This window comes from Emys orbicularis, chromosome 2 (assembly GCF_028017835.1).
Source record: "Emys orbicularis isolate rEmyOrb1 chromosome 2, rEmyOrb1.hap1, whole genome shotgun sequence".
Lineage (NCBI taxonomy): Eukaryota > Metazoa > Chordata > Testudines > Emydidae > Emys > Emys orbicularis.
Window position 1 is genome coordinate 131,733,284 of NC_088684.1, and position 19,213 is coordinate 131,752,496.

The 19,213-nt window shown below is 47.9% G+C and overlaps 1 protein-coding gene across 1 annotated transcript; it reads left to right on the forward strand.

The window, feature by feature from the left end:
• The first annotated feature begins 707 nt into the window (after positions 1 to 707).
• LOC135875103 (prolactin-releasing peptide receptor-like) lies at positions 708 to 13,231 on the forward strand. Its single transcript, XM_065400085.1, has 2 exons — positions 708 to 1,126; positions 12,598 to 13,231. Exons 1-2 carry the CDS (start codon positions 708 to 710, stop codon positions 13,229 to 13,231), a joined length of 1,053 nt encoding a protein of 350 aa, XP_065256157.1.
• The last annotated feature ends 5,982 nt before the right edge of the window (positions 13,232 to 19,213 follow it).

The following is a 19,213-nucleotide window of genomic DNA, read 5'->3' on the forward strand; positions in this document are numbered from 1 at the left end:
ACCGATTTCTGTCTTTCTTTCAAATCCTAAATTTGGGGTCTGGCCCTCTCTTCTTGGAATTGTCCCCTTTATCAGCGGAGAGCTGTTTATCTGAATCCCTTCTCTTCTAAACCTCCATTTTCCCATCTTCTTTCCCAGGAATCTGTAGAACAAAACCCTTCCCAGACCTTCCAGTCAAGCCAGGAAAATTAAACAGGGGGAAATATTCTGCGGAAGTTTGAGACAAAGAAGTCAGATTATGAGGAGGCTAAAGGGACAGGACTGAGGGGAACTGAATTGGCCTCAGTATAAAGGCTAATTGCAGCTAGAGCACAAACATGAAGTGAAATTTGATGTACCATGAGGACATTTCAATTCAACTCTCAGGCTGTGACCCGTGAATTACAGAACAGAGAGGAGTATCAGCACATAGTCATAAATAACTGTTCACACAGGGATACTCAAACATAGATGAAACTCTCTGCATAGCTGAGAGACTGAATTAGGTTAACAGGTCACATTTTACCTCTCAGGGATTGTTTCCTGCTCCAACCAAAAGAGATGCCCACAGAAGGATTCAATGGCAATTAAATGGCGCATACACGGGTTGCTAACTGTGTCCATGAACTGCAAATGAGTGGAGTCATGGTTATGACCCTGTAATTAAGGTCACTAATGCTGACCCCTTCTGCTCTTGTCTAAGCTTGCGTCTCAGTTGACTTTGACTCATGGAACCAATTGGGAATTGGGACAGGCTCCCGACCAATGACAGCATCAACGAGATCATCCTCAAGAACAGCTCCAATTCCAGCTCTCAGTTTACGGGAGTCCAGTTGATCCAGTCCTTCAAGCCCCTCATCATCCCCTGCTACACCCTGGTGGTGCTGATCGGCATCTTCGGCAACTATCTTCTCCTCTACGTCATCTGTAGGACCAAAAAGATGCACAATGTCACCAACTTCTTCATTGGGAACTTGGCTTTCTCAGATATGCTGATGTGTGCAACGTGTGTTCCTTTTACCCTGGCCTACGCCTTCAACCCACAGGGCTGGATCTTCGGAAAATTCTTGTGTTACTTCGTGTTCCTGATGCAGCCTATGACAGTCTATGTGTCCGTCTTCACCCTCACAGCTATTGCTGTAGACAGGTAACTGTAGTTCCTTGGTTTCAGAGGGGTAGCCGTGTTAGTCTGTATAGGCAAAAACAACGAGGAGGCCTTGTGGCACCTTAGAGACTAACACATTTATTTTATGCCCAAATAAAGTTGTTAGTCTCTAAGGTGCCACAAAGACTCCTCGTGGTTTTTGTAGTTCCTAGCCTTTGGAAATAATTATTTTCCTTTTTTTTCACATGGGCGAGGGAGTTATTTAGTAATTTTTTGGCCTCAAAATAGCAAAATCTTTTCATGAAATATCACTAAGAAATCTTTGCAATTTCACTGCAGCCCATCTTGCAGCCTCCGAATTTAGCTTTTCATTAAACAAGTATTTGCCGAGTGGTGGCTTTTTATTGCATTGGAGCATGTGACGCTTTGCAGTTTTGCGTGATTCACTGTGAAAAATGAATTTCAGCAAAATGAAATTCCAAGTGTAAAAAATGTCCAGGTTTTTGCACAGAAAAAGGATCACTTTGGAGACGAGGGGGAACTGAAATTTTAATTATTTCAGTAATGAATTATAAATCTTATTACTTTCCCCTACATCACACTTTGCATCTTCAAATGTACAAATGTTAATATGATAATCCTCACAGCACCCTAATGAGGATAGTCATGATTTTACAGATTGGGGAAACTGAGGCACAGGGTGGTGACGGGACTGATTGATTTTGTTTTATTAATGTATTTGAATGGTGTTTATCTAATGTGCCTATTGCCACCTCTAGGATCTGTCACTGACTTGTGAGAGACTGTGGGCAAGTGAGAGGATCCGACTTTCAGTAGAGCTCAGGAACAGATTTGCAAACATTTAGCATCCACAGCTGGAGACAGATTTTTAAAAGAACCCTCAGCTCCCTCTGCAACACTTATGTCCAGGTACTAACAGAGCTCAGCCCTCGGCATGTTGAGTAGAGCTATGCCAGGACAGGAATTCTGTTTCAAGAAGGATTCTGAGATGTCTAAATCTTGGCTCCGTTTCAAATCGGAAGAAAACTTGCAAATTTCAAAATGCTCTAGGAAGGAAAATTCCAGAAAAAAAAAGTGTCAGAGCAATCAAAATGTTTGGTGTCAATTTTGACTCTATTATTTTATGTTACAATATATAATATAATACAAATAAAAAGAAATTCAGAGCAAAAAGTTGTTTCAAAAATGCAAAATCAAAATGGTTGGTTTTCATTGCCGGGATTCGTTCCCCCCAAACCAAATTTTGGTGCATACAACATGGTTTTGATTTTGAGACAACTGCATTTTGCAAGGCAGTTCCACTGAAGTTCTTCCAACCAGCTGTAGTTCTCAGCTCTTTTGTAAGCCTTGCCACTTACAGGTGTCTAAGTGGGAACTGGGCTCTTCTGGAAATCTGATTCTAAATTGTTTTGTATAATGGGAATACACTATCCAGGGTGAGAGGCTTAGTGTTTGTAAAGCATTTGGGCATCCGTGAATGAGAGGTGCTAGAGACATTATTACAGACACAGCCGGGAGTTCCTGTGTCTCAGTCGGAATGAATATTAATTTCCCTTCCTCTTATTATTTCCCTCCATTTTCTTTGCTGCAGCTGTTTCCTACAGTTCTCTTGGTCAGTTCTGCTCACACATGTTAACTTGCAGCCCCATTGGCTCAGCATACCCCGCTGAGATCATTTAAAGGATCAATACATTCCTTCAGGGCCCCTCCTCAGCCTGACTCCAAGCTCTAGGGATCAAGGCTGAGAAGGGGGATTGAAAGTTGTGTAACACCAGGGCAACCAATGGGGAGCAACTCAGTAGTAGCCCCTGCATTCCCCTGTGTTCCGGGGCTGTGTTTCCCTGAAGAAGGCTGCAAAAAGGAGTAAGCTCCTTATTTTCTCCCCTCCACCACCCAGGTGTGAAACGGAGGGACCTACTCTTGCCCACAGGGATCTGGACCAGTACTGCGGGTTTCTTCTCCCACAAGATGGGATTAAAGGGTGCTCAGCACTGCATAGGATCAGGCCATTAGGGCCAGGACCGGCTCTAGCTTTTTTGCCGCCCCAGCAAAAAAAAAAAAAAGGCGGCCGGACTGCCGAAGCAAAAAAAAAAGAAAAAAAAACGGCAGCCGCAGGGAGCGCGTGGAGGGCGGTCAAGGCGGCTCGCAGGGGGGTGAAGGGCAGCACCTGCCCGCTCCCTCCGCCCATGGGCAGCCAGGCGCTGCAGCCCGCTCGCAGGTGGGTGAGAGGGGCTCCCCCCTCCAGCCTTGGGGTGCCTCTCCCGGCTGGGCAGGCTCCGAGGGGGCCGACACAGGCAGCGCTGGCTGAGGTCTGCGACCTCCGCGCGGGGCTGGCATTGCAGCGGGGCTCGGCACAGTGCAAACGGCGCTGGGATCAGTGGGGCCCGCCCCTCCGCTGTCTGCTGGGCCGCCGCAGAACTCTCCCTCCCTCCGGTGCCCGCCGGGCCGCCGCAGAACCGTCCCTGCCACCACTGCCCACCGGGCCGCCGCAGAACCCTCCCTCCCTGCCTCCGCCGGCCGCCACAGAACCCTCCCTCCCTGCCTCCGCCGGCCGCCACAGAACCCTCCCTCCCTCCCTCCGCTGCCCGCCGGGCCCCCGCAGAACCCTCCCTCCTTCCGGTGCCTGGGGGCTGCAGGAGGTGCTGGCTCAGCCGCTCCTTTAAAGGTGGCTCGGCCGGGCCGGGCTCAGAGCAGCGCGGGAGGCGGAGGCCGGTGCAGGCGCCGGGGAGTGGCGCGTCCCGGGGAGCCCGGCAGCACGATGAGCGGCGGGGATCGCTAGTTCCTGCCCGCCCCGGACCGGGGTCCATGCCCCTGCAGGGCTGGGCTGGCCGCCCCAAGATTGGCCGGAATGCCGCCCCTTACAATGTGCCACCCCAGGCATGTGCTTTCTCATCTGGTGCCTGGAGCCGGCCCTGATTAGGGCCAGATTTTCAGCAGAGGTCATCACCTGTTTAGGCATCTAAAGGAAGTGGATGGGTTTTCCATTGAGAGCTATGGAAGCTGCTGGGGGCTGAGCACTTTTGATAATCTGGCCCTTAATGTGTATAAACCAAATTCACAGGCCCTTCCTCAGTTTTTACTCCCACAGAAGTTAATGGGAGGCTCGCCTGAATGATGACTGAGTAAGAACCTCAGGCTTTGGCCCTAGGTTGGGTCAGTTGTTTCTTGCTCTCTAATGGCTTGATCTTGAGAGGCATTGAGTAGCACAATCAAGCCCAGATGAAGCAAGCACCTGGAATTAGATTCCCATTGGTCACTTTCTTCTAACCCAGCTCAATTTCTTGAGGCTTCTCTTCATTTTCAAGTGCTTTTCTTTTGGTGCCTGTCAATTACCTCACTTACAATCCATGCTGTCTGGAGTCCCCTCAGGGCAAGATTAATAAACGTCAGCCATCCAGCTCTTCAGATGTTTTCTGCTCACCAAAGCAAATCAGCTCTCACTCCTGACAGTTCCCAGGCAGACTTCCCAGCCTGCAGGCTGGGGACCATACTAAGATTCATGAGACTCTGCCACACCAAACACAGTGCTAGCGGTCATTCAGCATCAAATCTAGCACCAGTGCACATCCATGCCACCAAAGACTGAACATTTGAACAACTCAGAGCATCATCTCCTGCAGATGACAGCTTCTATTGCTCTGAATTCTAGTACATAACCCTAGAAACTAGAGTTGCCAATAGCCTAGTAGGTCCAGCTTCTGCTGCACGGTGCAGGATTGCTCCTTTTCGTAGTTAACTGTAGTAGGAGGGGCTTGGGTTTAAGTCATAGGACTGAGACTTAGGAGATCTGGCTGCAGTTCTGGCTCTGCTGCAATTCTGTGTGTCACCTGAGGCAAGTCACTTACTCTGCCTGTGCCTCGGTTTCCCCTCTGTAAAAGGAAGTAACAACACTTTGTTCCCCCAAAGGGGTGTCATAAGACTGTTCATTAAGGTATGTGAGGTGGTGATGGGTGTCACAGGAAAACCAATCCATATTTATACCACTGTAGATCTTCAGTAACTTCACTGCCGTCAGAGGAGTGACACTAGTGTAAGTGAAAGGGCCCCCAGGCTCGGTGTTACAGACTGACTGACAGTGGAGTAGTGCCTGATGCCCACACTGGAAAAGAACAGGTCTGTGCTGCTGCAGTGAAAAGACCAACTGGAGAGAGTCACGTTGGGTACGTCTACACTGCAAATAAAGGCTATGGTCGTAACTTGCCTTAGCTAACTCAGGTTATAATAACAGTGAAGACACTGCAACTCGAGTTAGCAGCACAAGTTCAACCCTATAAGCCAGGGGTTGGCAACCTTTCAGAAGCAGTGTGCCGAGTCTTCATTTATTCACTCTAATTTAAGGTTTCGTGTGCCAGTCATACATTTTAACATTTTTAGAAGGTCTCTTTCTATAAGTATATAATATATAACTAAACTATTGTATGTAAAGTAAATAAGGTTTTTTAAAATGTTTAAGAAGCTTCATTCAAAATTAAATTAAAATGCAGAGCCCCCCGGACCAGTGGCCAGGACCCGGGCAGTGTGAGTGCCACTGAAAATCAGCTCGCACGCGTGCCATAGGTTGCCTACCCCTGCTATAGCCTTCCACTTGAGCTGCTAACCCAAGGTAAAAGCCGAGTTGCTGTGTCTTCACTGCTACTTCAGCTCACATTAGCTAACCCAAGTTAAGAACACGCCTTTTCTGCAGCGTAGCTTTACTCTTAAAGAGAGACAGTTAGGGCCAGAGCCTCGGCTGCTGTAATCCATGTCGCTCCAGTGAAATCAGTAGAGTTAGGTCAATTTATACCAGCTGAGGATCTGGCCTGAGATTTTTACATTCACTGAATAATCTCCGGCATGTTTATTCAACTGTGTGTACGCGCAGGAGGAGACTATACATGTGTCCTCCTCTGTGTGTCTCGTACGGCGCTGAGCACATTGTCTGCACTACACAAACAGCAGTAATAACTGATCGTATCAACAAGGAGATTATAAAGCAGGCATCAGGGCAAATGGAAATTAATCCTCCTCAGAGGGATGCAACAAGACTAGTCTCAGGAGAAAGCCAGGCAGTATCTCCATGCTTCCCCGTGATGTGTTCATTCACTATTTGCTAAGCCGCTCTTTGCACAGCTCTCCAGTCCACTGCCTGGCAAATAGAGACTCATTCAGGAGAGAAGCTCAATCCTGACCCACTCCCCACACACCCAGCTCTGTCACTGCACCTCATTGCTGAGCTGAGCACCCGCTGCTTTTCCAGCACCAGGTTTCTGTTGAGCAGAAAATACCAGCTGTGCACTATAGCTATATGGGTACAACTAGGATCTAGGATGAGAAAGAAACAGCCCATTTTCCCTTGTGCCAGGACTGGGATTTGAACCATAATCTTTTGTTCTTTTCCGTTGTCTTTGGTTTGGGCTGTAGCAAGCTTCTGACCTGGTTGGGAGAAGAGCTTGTTATTGAGGGCATTGACATGAAGTCACTGCAGAGCCCACTACACATACATCAAACTCTGCATTACAAGGTGTCTTTTCCCTCAGTGTTGTTGCTTGCTGTAAAAGTGGGAAGTCTATGTGACTTTAATACCAGTGCAGCTTATGGCATGAGAGTGACATGATCAAACATCTCTACTGTGCCCAGACAAGACTTTGTAAATCCAGTACCAAGCTCCTTACTTTCTTGGAGCTGCTGCAAACCCTGGGTGTGACAGATTGATCCAATGACAGAGCCTAGATCACTGCAAATAGCAATTCCATTTCCTTTCCTCCTTCTGCACTTTGTATTGAAGTCCTGTGGCTTTGGCACTCATCAGGGCTGGAGAAATGCCATGGCACGGTGAAGATTAAACCAGTGTCATCACGCCAGAAGGTTCCAAATTGTGAAGCAAACACAACAGGAATATGCTACTCAATCTCCTTCTCTTTGTGTGAGGCATATTTGTGCCCCATGCTTCTTTCCCTATAGGCAGAAATCATAAAGTGTTCCCCATACTTGCAACTTGTAGCCAGCTGTGTTGCAAAATAAGCTAATTTCACATCCCTTCACCTGACCAGGAGGGCTAAGCAGCCAGCATGGGACTGGAAATGTATGTGTGTTTAGTTTGGGAGTGGACTTTCTACTGCTCTTGTTCCGATTTCAGTGCCACTAAATAATGATGTCCTTGACGGCTGGTTCTGTAGAGCACTAGGTATCATTTCTGCAAGTTCCAGGTTATTAATACCTTGCCATACGAATCTGTGCCAGACAAATTGTTCTGACCCCCAAATGGCAGGCACGATCCCTTCCTAAACAGAGACAGACATGGGATCTGGGTTGGGGCTTGTTTTTTTGGGCTTTGGAACATTGTGTTTCCATGGCAATGTCACTTTTGTAAGGAAGGCTGCAGTCCCAGTGGGGAATGGAAAGAAATAGGCGGATTCCAAAACTAAGCCCCAGATACAAGGAGCATTTTTAATGCAAACATGACTCAGATGCTGGCAGAACAAAACAGGTGCAACGGAGGCAAAGCAGATTAGACGAACAAAGGGAAGATTTAGGCTGGACTAGCAGGAAAGAACTTTCTGACAGTGAGATCTCTTAGGATGTAGGATGACCTGCCAAGGGGAGTGTTGGAAATCTGGTTACGTGAGACTTAAATATACTTGGTAACTGTGCTGTTTGGTCTGATTCTGCATTTTCTGATGGGGGGGCTGGACTAGTTATGTCCCAGTAAGGCTTTCCCATCTTGAATTTCTGTAACTCTCTTTGCATTTAGGGTTGGGCTGTTCCTCCATGTTCAAGGAGAATCTAGACGAAAGGACCTGCAGCATTCATAACCCCCTTTATAACTGCACACTTAGGGCTACATGTTCAGGGAGCCCTACTTTTAACTACTCCCTTTCCTTCCCTAAAGCAGCATTAGTGGGTGATTCTGTGGTACATTGCAAGGTACGGAAGGCACCACTAGCTTGGAATGGAAAATGTCATTACTGAAAATATCTCTCTGTCTCTGTCTGTCATCTTAGATGTTTCTCAAGCTCCCATCACCATAAGTCTTCTTGGCTGCATATTATTTATCAACATAAGGCCTGATTCACCACTCTCTTATACATGTTTCATGCCAGTGTTACTTCACTAACTCCAAATGAGTCATGCCAGGGTGAAGCTAATGGAGTGGAGTGGTGAATCAGGCTCATATTATTCAATCAAACCAGGCCTCTGTGTTAATTTTTCTCCATCCAGTCTTTGGAGTTCAGGCACCTTCCCAGGAATTATTAAACTGGTCAGTACCCTTAAATTCAAAGGTTTGGTTAGGAAATTATAGCGGATCAGAAGGATTTAGCTAGAACACTTAGCTGCCCTTTTCCAAGGGACTCTTTCAGATAGGATGACATTCTCCTGTGTGCAAAGAGGCAGCACAAAGCCTATTCACCACCCCAGTTCCACATGAGTCCTCAAAATAAGTAGGACTTAGGTGGTGCAGGAATTTCTCACCCTTACATCCCTAAAGAGATGTATACGTTCTGTGAGAAACGGTCATATCGCAGCCCAACAGCATCCAGAATGAAATGGCCTTAAAATATTTACTCTGTGAATGGGGCAAGTCACAGAACCTTCAAATTTTGTTTCAAAGTATCACCTTTGCCAATGCAATGCAATGGTCAGGTAATGTTCAGTTCAAAGGTCCCATTTATACTAGAATTAAGGAATTCCCTTGCACCTCTGAGAAGGAAATCAGGAGTAAGGCTCTGATCCTGCAAAGACAGGCATGTGCTTCATCTCAATGAGCTACTCGTGTGTAAAGTTAAGTGGGAGCACACATCTTTTATAAGCCTAGGTCCAGCCTGAATTTAGCTCTGTATACGGCTATCCCACTCATATGATAGCACAGGTTGATCAGAATCCTGGTTTTGGGAGGTTCATGTCAGAGAAATCAGTTCAATTGCTATGCAAACTTCTTCTGCTGAGGGTTTGTTTAATTTCAGATGCTCCTTTCCAGTCCCTATTTTCCATTATAATCTTGAATGTTTTGTGCAATCTAATCATAAAATACAAGTAAAGGGATAAGAAGGTCATAATAAAAATAGAGATAATTTGAATAATATCTAACTGGGGCATTTATTACTAGCTGGAATGTAGGCTGGGACACAGCTAGATAATTTCAACCAAAATTCTCTCTGGGCCCAGGGTGACCAAATGTCCCAATTTTATAGGGACACTCCTGATATTTGGGCCTTTTTCTTATATAGGTGCCTATTCTCCCCTCCCCCCCCCCCCCCCCCCCCCCCGCCGTCCTGATTTTTCACCCTTGCTATCTGGTCACCTTATCTGGCCCTGACACAAGACACCACATAACCATGTGCTGAAATTTGAGCACGGGCTTAAGTCTCATTGACTTCAATAGGACTTAAGCACGTTTAAAGTTCAGCACATGCTTAAGGGCTGTCCTGAATAGAGATGCTTTCCTTGCATCTGACGAAGTGGGCATTCACCCATGAAAGCTTAGGCTCCAATACATCTGTTAGTCTTAAAGGTGCCACAGGACTCTCTGTTGCTTTTTCCTGGATGTGAATGTCAATCAGTTACATAGGTTCAAACATCAAGGTGAAGAGGGAGGTACGGATACCTACATAGACAGACAGTCAGAGGGTTGAGGGGGAGAGCTGAGTGTGAGTTAGTGCTGAAGGTAAAACACCCAGTATGTAAAAGGTGCTACATAAAACCACATTTTATTCACTTAAAATGGTTGGCAGGAGGCTCAGCTCTTACAAGTCTTTGATCATAAGAAATAGTGAGGAAATGAGTACAATGCACATAGTGAAGGAGGAGAAAAGAGATTAATTAGGTGATTTTTTTGTTTTTAGTCTTTTTAAAAATGCTGCCTGAAGCTCCCAAGTATGATTCAGAGTAACTTCATACAAAGAGCTGCTTGGGTGGTTGATCAGGAGCCTTCTGATAGGCCGGGTGTTTCTGGAGACAACTGAAGGCACCCACTGTTTAACACAAGGCCTCAGGATGGGGAAAATAAAAGCCTCTATTATTTCATTCTTCCACAATAAAAGCTGTTCCTAGGGGTTAATTCTGTGCCTGTGCCTCTGCTGGGATAATTACAGCTCTTAGGGACTAGAGGCTTTTCTGCGCTGGAAGGGTATCATTTCCTGCAGATTTGGCACCACATGTCAGGCCTTTTTGCTTAATTTAATGCAATAGAAATGTAATGTTAATGAAATAAGAAAAAGCAGCCATTAAATGTTTGACTAACTAGAAAATGACAGCTTTGGAACTGAGGGGAAAACCTCTTTTGTAGCTTTTGTGCTCAGCCCTGGAATTTGCTGCTGCTGCTGCTGAGCTGACTGCTGCTGATTCCCCTTGGTTATGTGGAGTTTTATCGATTAAGGACTACCACAAGCTTTAGGGATTGTAACTAGTGGCACTAGTGTAGAACTAGAACAGAGCAAGAGCCCACTGAGTCTGATAGCTTGTCTCTGATGGTTGTCAGTGCTGGATGCGTCAGGAGATGTAGTTCTCCCCAACTGAGCAGTACTATATATATATACATTATGGCCAGGAGTACTGACAGCTTTTCTGCCGCCCTAGGCGGCGGAAGGTCCCGCCCTCCCCCCCCCCCAGAGGCAGCGGAAGGTCCCGCCGCCGAAATACCGCCGCGGTCACCGCCCCCCAAATTGTAGTGCCCTAGGCGACTGCCTAGGTCACCTAATGGGTTGCGCCGGCCCTGATTATGGCAGGAAATGGCTTTATTACACCATCAAGTGATCACTTTAGACCCTGAAACCTGGTTGATAGTCCTTGTAATTTTACCTTAGCTAGTGCAACTGGCAGATGCTGTTCTTACCGCACTCACTCTTTGCCTCAGTTATATACTGTGATGGTGAGTTCCAAAGGTTAACTACAGAATGTATTAACTACTCTCTCCTTTCATCAGTGTAGAAACTTGATGCTTTTAAAAATGTAATTTAATGTTTAACCTTCTAATTTCAGCAAGTGCCCTTTTGTTCTTGTATCCTGGGATGAGGTAAATAGGAGAAACCACCTGGGCATCTCTGTACCTTTTGATACCTGTATCCTATACTGTCTGGCCTTTCCTTTTCCTCTGTCATTCCTCCAACCCAGGTAATGTCGATGAAGCTGATCAAATATACAGTAGACATAACTTTGTGGTACAGCGCCCCAGGATTCATTAACAATGATGGGAGCTGTGCCTCTGAAACCATACACCGAAAGATAGTCCTCTGTAGTAGTCACCAGCAGATGAGGAGATCTTTCCATCAGTGACTCCACAGTTCAGTAGGGGGCAGCGTTCTTTGTTCTCTTACAGAGTGGACCCCCTGTGCATTAATTGTGGGTGAAGCACCGTCCTGTGCAGAGGAGCCAGCACAAGCCCTAGGCACCATGTGGCGCCCACTTGAGCCGTATCCGGAGGATTTCAGAGATGCATAGCACTAGCTGTCTGCTTGGAGAGGGGTTTAGCCCTCTGCGGAGAAACTTCAACCCCATCCTGACACTGAAACACCTGGACCAGGGGCTTGGATGAAAATGAAGAGCACTTTGCCGCGCTCCGGCCGGGGTAGCGGGGCCGCGGGGCTGCAGCGCTCCGGCCGGGGGAGCTGGGCCGGGGGATTTGCCGCGCTCAGGCCGGGGGATCGGGGCTCCGGCCGGGGTAGCGGGGCTGCCGCGCTCCGGCCGGGGGATCGGGGCCGCGGGGCTTGCCGCGCTCCGGCCGGGGTTGCGGGGCCGCGGAGTTGCCGCCCTCTGGCCGGGGTTGCGGGGCTCCGGCCGGGGTAGCGGGGCTGCCGCGCTCCGGCCGGGGGATCGGGGCCGCGGGGCTTGCCGCGCTCCGGCCGGGGTTGCGGGGCTCCGGCCGGGGTAGCGGGGCTTTCCGCGCTCTGGCTGGGCGCGGGGCCCTCTTAGGCGGGGGCCGATTCGGGAATCGGCCTAAAGCCGGCCCTGAAGAGCAGGTATAGCTTTCAAAGGTGGGGCAGAGAGAGAGTGCAGTTAAAACAGCATCTCCACTGTTGTAAATACATGAGCACAAGGACAGCAGCCGAACATGTGCAGTTAATGTAAAACGGTCTCTAGCGGCTAATTTAGGTAACCGTTACTCAGTATATATCATTGTGGAGGAGTCTCACCCTCTGGCAGCATGGCAGGGGGCTGTGTAGCTGGTAGTGACCACTCTGTTCATGCAGTTGGTCACTGGCGCATTTGTTTACTGCTCCAGCTCCACCATCCTCTACCCATGGACCCAAACGCTAGTTTCAATGTCTGTCAGGTTCGGTGCAAACAATAAGATCAAAAAGCAATGTGAGCTCAGCTTGACTCCTCCCCCAGCTCAGTCAGGAGGACCCCTCATGACCCCTCAGGGTGAGATGCTTCCTATACATGCTGAGGCCTTATTTGGGTCTTGATACACGCACACACGCCAGGAGCACGCCCTGACTGGTGAGATACATGAGCTACAGGGATAACGCCATTTAAGAGAAAGCACCCACACTCATTCCCTCTCCCTCTCTTTCCAGGTACTATGCCACGGTGCACCCGCTGAAGAAGCGCATCTCGGTCACCACCTGTGTGTATGTGGTGGGTGGAATCTGGTTGCTCTCCTGTGCACTGGTGGCCCCTGCCATCGCCCACACGTATCATGTGGAGTTCCAGAAGGAGGGCTTTGCCATCTGCGAGGAGTTCTGGATGGAAGAGGAGAAGGAGCGCCTGGCCTATGCCTATAGCACCCTGATCATCACCTACATCTTGCCCCTCTCAGCTGTCTCCCTCTCATACATCTGTATCACAGTCAAGCTCAAGAACCGTGTGGTGCCCGGTCACCCAACACAAAGCCAGGCAGAGTTCGACCGGGTGAGGAAGAGGAAGATCTTCCGCCTCATCGTGCTGGTGGTGGCTGCTTTTGGGATCTGCTGGCTCCCCATCCACGTCTTCAACATAATTCGTGACATAGACATCAATCTCATCAACAAGCACTACTTCCTGCTCATCCAGCTGCTCTGCCACTGGTTCGCCATGAGCTCCTCCTGCTGCAACCCCTTCCTCTACGCCTGGTTGCATGACCGCTTCCGCAGTGAGCTGAAGAAGATGTTCACCTTCAAGCAGAAAATCATCCCCACTAATAACTGCGTAGCTGTGAGTGTGATGCTCTGAGGCCCGGAACCTGGGTTCTCTGCTTTCTGACGGTCTCGCATTCCTCTCATCCTTTGCATCCCAAACTGATACACACAAGAATCAGCACACACACATCCTGAAATGCAGGCTCCTCGCAGGTGGAAGGCTGTGACTATTTAAGTGTTTAACAGCAGCCAACCACATTGCACCAGAGTTCCGGGACGTGAAGTGAATGATGCTGTATTCCACCGCAATTGCAATGGGAGTTTGGGATTTTAAATTACAGAAGTAGAATGTGCCCTAGCTCTTGCAAAAAGTGCCACCAGATCTTTAATGTGTGCAAATCATGGGATCCTCGGGTTTCTGCCTCATCTGCTCCAGCAGTATCATGTCCTTTAGAACGTGATGAAGCTCAGTACTCACTCAGAGGAAAGAGCACAGGGTATCTCCCACATCTGCATGGTCCCCAGATGTCACCCGTCCAAGAACTGAACTTTAAGAAGCAGAAGTGCTTTTTTACCCAAAGCACGATCAGCCTGGGGAACGCACCATCACAAGGCATCTTTGAGGTACAGAACATAGGAGATTTCAGAATAAGGATACCCACAACACTAGACAGGACCAAAATATCAAAGGGATACACACTGTCATGCGTAAGCCAAGCACTAACTGCAGAGGGTCAGGAAGACATTTTCCCAGGGGCACTGTACTACATAACTGTCCATTGTGAGGGTTTACACTTTCCTCAGAAGCGTCTAGTATTGTCCACTGTGGCAGACAAGATTGTGGACTAGCTGGATCTCAGGTCTGGTCCAGTCTGGCAGTTCCTATGTTTGTACAGCCTGCTTGCCTTGTTGGATATGACACCATCACAGCACAAAGCAGCATGACTTCAGGGCAATAGCCTGGGAAAAAGTGGATTTGTGTCTAATGGTGATGGGAGGGTGGGTATATGTGAACAAATACTGCACCATATTCAGCCCTGCATATATGGGTGCACAACCCCCACCTCTCCCGATTGAGTTAAATAGGAACTGCTCCTCCATTCAGCGGGCGTGAAAGGCTGACTTATTGTGCATAGTTTTCTTTCTTTCTTTCTTTCTTTCTTTCTTTCTTTCTTTCTTTCTTTCTTTCTTTCTTTCTTTCTTTCTTTTTATTTTATTTTTTATTTTTAACAGAAGAATGATTTGTTTGGCCATGGGAGGAGCTGCTTAAGTCAAACAGAAGCTTAAGTTGGGACAGTGAAGTATATGCACCAGTGTTTGGGGTTGCAATGTAACCTTGTCAAAGCATTCCTGTGTCTAATACAAAACTCTTTCTTTCTTTCTTGCATATCTCAGAATGAGGTTTGTTGTAATAGTACAATAAATATAAAGGAATAACTTCAAGATTCCTCTCTCAAATGCTGAGCTTAGAGGCGATTTTCTTTTCCAAAGTGCAGATGCTGCAGCCCTGATGCCTGCTGGAAACAGAACTGCAGTGAGTGAGATCCTAGTGACGTGTAACTGACATGATTCTAATGATTTCATCCCTCACCTGCTGTTCGCTGAGCGATGTGTTTGATGCCTAATAAAGCAGTGCCAGAGACTTGAGATTCTTTTTTCTCATGATGACTCCATCAAAGAGAGGTCTGTTTTCATCCAGACATCAGTGGATCTGGATATGGGGGGAAGGGGAGGATGTTTCCCAATGGCTATAGAACAGGACTGACAGTCAGGACTCCTGGGTTCTGTTCCCAGCTTTGCTACTCTGTGGCCTTGGCCTAGTCACTGCACCTCTCTGGGCCTCAGATGTGGCTAATAAGACTTCCCTATCTCACAGGAGGGTTATGTGCCCAACCAACATTGGGATATGAGTGTTCAGCCATGGGGAAATGTCTATGCAATGAGTGAGGAAGGAGATGCTGGGTGGGTGAAAAGCCTCTTATGTAGTCCCTGTTCCATTTCCTTCTCCCTCTTTCCCCCTCCTCTTCCTGTGCCTTTAGCCCAGGGCCCAGTGAAGGGTCCTGGACCTGGATTTCCCACCTTCTCTCTGCTCCTAGCCACATTCAGAAGCTGGCCTGGAAAGGGTTTCACTACTTCACCCCATTGCCTCTCTCCAGGCCTTAGTGCAGCTACAGGATTTCGGGGCAGGGAGGTACATTGGTACCATGGGGATTTTGTGATGTTATGTTGTGGCCGCTCTCCTTTCTGGAATCAGCCCTGATAATCCCCTTTGACAAAGGGCTGCAGCAGGCTGACACTCGTGTCACCCAGCCAAAGGGCACTGTGAATCTGCCCAGTCACCCAGCTACCTAACAGCTAATCACCTACCACCCATAAAAGACATACACTGGCCTCAGAGAGCTCCCTGTTGAGGGACTCCACGTTAGCCCCTGCAACGCCAGGCCCAGTGGGAGCTCAGTAGCAGCACCCTTAGGTGCACTGCCCGGAGTGTGTTCTGTAGGGTCCCAAAATGCGACCCCTTGTTGCCCCACTCTGTGTAACTTCAGGGTGAAGGCTGGGGAGATCAGATGCAGATTTCTACTGCTTTGATGTGACAAAGCCAAGCCAATGCGGTGGCTGCGCTGTATGCATGTATTTTGATTTGATAAATGCATATGCAGAGTTGATGTGGCCCATAGGACCCTGACAAGATGCCTGCGTGGCTCTCAGTGTCAGTCACGATTTGGACAGACCAAATTCCTTCCAGGCTTATGCCAGCCTGTAGGATACTGGCAAGGATGCAGCAGAATCAATGTGTTTCTTACGTACTTCATTTCCCATTTATGAGGAGGAGGAGGAAGCAGAAGAAAGAGGAGGGAGGGAGGAAAAGAAGCAGAAGAAATTCTAAGTCTGAGCAGCAGAGAATGGAGAAGGGCAGAGTTCTTTGTGGAGAATTCAGTGCGGCTCTTTTTTTGGCAAAGAATTGTTCAAAAATGCATCAATAAATCATTTTGCTTGAAAATGTCAGAGTAACTGCTGAAAGCCAGTCATTCCCCCTGGGGTGTATTTTAAACAGTCTCGGGATAGGAGAAGGGAATTTATTCTTAAAAGGAAACAAGCGCCAGAGGAACCGCAGCCTCGGAAAAGAGGAATGTGCCTCCTTTATCAGGAAGCAGGAAATGCTGGAGCCCATCTCCAGAGCTTAGCAGGAGAGGGTCCCACTCAGCTCTCCCATGGCCCCATCCTGTGAGGTGCTGCTGGCCTCTGAGTGGTGCTGAGCATCTTCAGCTCCCACTCACATCAAGCGAGGTGCTCAGAACCTCTCACAAGGGGCTTTCCACCTGGCAGGATCTGTCCCACTTTCTCTCTTTCTTCTGCAAATCTTTGCAGAGACCAGGATGCAGGAGGAGGATGATCTGACAGAACATCAAAGCAATCACTCCCCCTTGAAACTCATTTTGTTGCTTAATAAATTCCAGTGTTAGATACGGAACGGCTGTGGGCTTTCTCAGTTCCTGAGCTCCAAAGAGACTGAGATAGCTGCAGGAGGGAATAGAGCTCCCTCCCCCTAGTGCCACAGCAACCCCATGCTCTGCCTGTTTCCCTCAACAAGGGGCACATGGGCGTTTCTGCTCCCCATCCCTCTGCCCTCACTGACCATCACAGATTTTCTCTTGTGCATGTTCAGTTTTTCTTTTCTGGTCCTTACATGAATTTATAGCAACCCCCCCCCCCCCCCCCCACGTCCGTATCTCAATGACCTCTTGTAAACACTGCTCTGATTGCCTGGGAGAGGAGTTTAACGCATGACTCATTATCAGAGGGGTAGCCGTGTTAGTTGGTATCCACAAAAACAACAAGGAGTCATCTCCATTCAGCTGAAGAAGTGGGTTTTTTACCCACGAAAGCTTATGCCCAAATAAATGTTAGTCTTTAAGGTGCCACCGGACTCCTCGTTGTTTTCATGACTCATTCAGACTCAATAGGCACACAGAGTGGATCTCCTTCCGAAGGTACCAGCCCTCCCTGAGCTGCGGTTTGGTTTTGGAGAGTTCTCTCTCTGCCCCCTCATTGCACTGCCTGTCACACTGGGGTGCCTGTTGGTGAGGTTCTGAATGCTTTTCACGCCCCAGTGACAGCAGTAGCAATCTAGGCGGGAGGGTGGCTGGGCTGCTCAGTGCTGAAAGCATGCTAGAGAAAATCAGGGCAACTGCATCTCTCTCTGTCTCTCTCAGAAAACCCTAGGCACCCAGTGCTGGGGAGCAAGGGGATAAAAAAGGCTCATTGCTGTGAGTCACGTGTTGCCTTCCGAAGCCGTTCTCCATATTGCAGTTGTGACGTTGTGCAGTCTATATGGTTTTATAAAAACATGATAATAAGTGAATATAATGTAACTGGGATATGCTTCATGCAAAAGGTCTCTTGTAAGGTATCATTACAAAGCTCATAATCTACTGAGTGTGATCATCCTATTTGTAGAAATGTACCACTCTTGTATCTAAAACTAGAAATATAAAACATAACTCTGAGGGCCTATTGTAATTATGTAAAGTGTGGGCCATTAATGATGGTTTGGAATCTTGATGACTCCCATTAACCAGGACCATTGTCTGCAGATGGCTGTGTTTACCTGTTAGTCTTCCTGTATATGTGTGTGCTGGCAAGTGGGCAATGAAGTCTTGCAGTGACATGTGATCATGTCACCTGAACTGGAATCCATCTTTAACCTGGTGCTTTTCCAGTGAGGGGAAACCCAGAGGGACAAAGGGTTCCCGCCTTATGCAAAAGATATATGAAGGGGTGGAAGAGAACTAAGGGGGAGAGGAGCCATCAAGAATCCCCTAGCTATCACCTGAGCTGCAACAAGAGCTGTACCAGGGGAAAGAATTGTGCCCAGGCCTGGAAGGTGTCCAGCCTGAGAAAAAACTTACTGAAGCATCTCTGAGGGTGAGATTATCTGTATTCAGTTTGATTAGACATAGATTTGTGCATTTTATTTTATTTTGCTTGGTGACTTACTTTGTTCTGTCTGTTACTACTTGGAACCACTTAAATCCTACTGCCTGTATTTAATACAATTACTTTTTATTTAGTAATTTACTCAGAGTATGTATTAATACCTGGGGGAGCAAACAACTGTGCATATCTCTCTATCAGTGTTATAGAGGGCGAACAACTTATGAGTTTGCCCTGCATAAGCCTTATGCAGGGTAAAACGGATTTGTCTGGGTTTAGACCCCATTGGGAGTTGGGCATCTGAGTGCTAAAGACAAGCACACTTCTGTGAGCTGTTTTCGGGTAAACTTGCAGCTCTGGGACAAGTGATTCAGACCCTGGGTCTGTGTTGGAGCAGACGGGAGTGTCTGGCTCAGCAAGACAGGGTGCTGGAGTCCTGAGCTGGCAGGGAAAACAGGAGCAGGGGTAGTCTTTGCACATCAGGTGGCAGCTCCCAAGGGGGTTTCTGTGATCCAACCCGTCACAGTGGCGTAGTCGAGCAGGGTCTGTGCACAGCTGATTGCTTTGAGATACTGGTAGTGATTTTAAGTGAGTTTTAAGTGTGGTGGCTGGAGAACAGACAAAGTGGTTACTGGTTTGTTATTTTCTGTTTGCTTATTTCGGGAAAGGGAAGTAGGGACAGAAAAGGAAGCAAAATAAGTAAGAATGAAGATCAAAAGAAGCTAAAACTACACAAGTTGCAAATTGCCCAGAAAGACTGAACAATGGGCGCTGGGAATGTCTCTGTTAACTAAGAAGCCCCTGAGCTGAGTGCATCTCAGTTTCAGTGAACTGCAGATGGGTGTGGCCCAACCTCTGTCTGTGCTGAAGCTGACTGGAGTGTCTAACCTAGCAAGACAGGAGGGGAGGGGTGCCTGTTCTGGCAGGAGGGTGTTCTCTGTGGTATCCCAGCTCATCGAGTGATGGTCTCAAGGGAAGACAAATGGAAATTGATGTACAATTTGCCTGGGAAAAGGCTGACCTGGAAAAAGAAAAGGCTGCCCACCAGCCTGGACTTAAGAGACAAAGCAAGTAAGACCCAGAAGCATGACCTGGCTGTAATGGAGTGGAAGAGGTGCACAGAGACATGTATCCTGGAGCT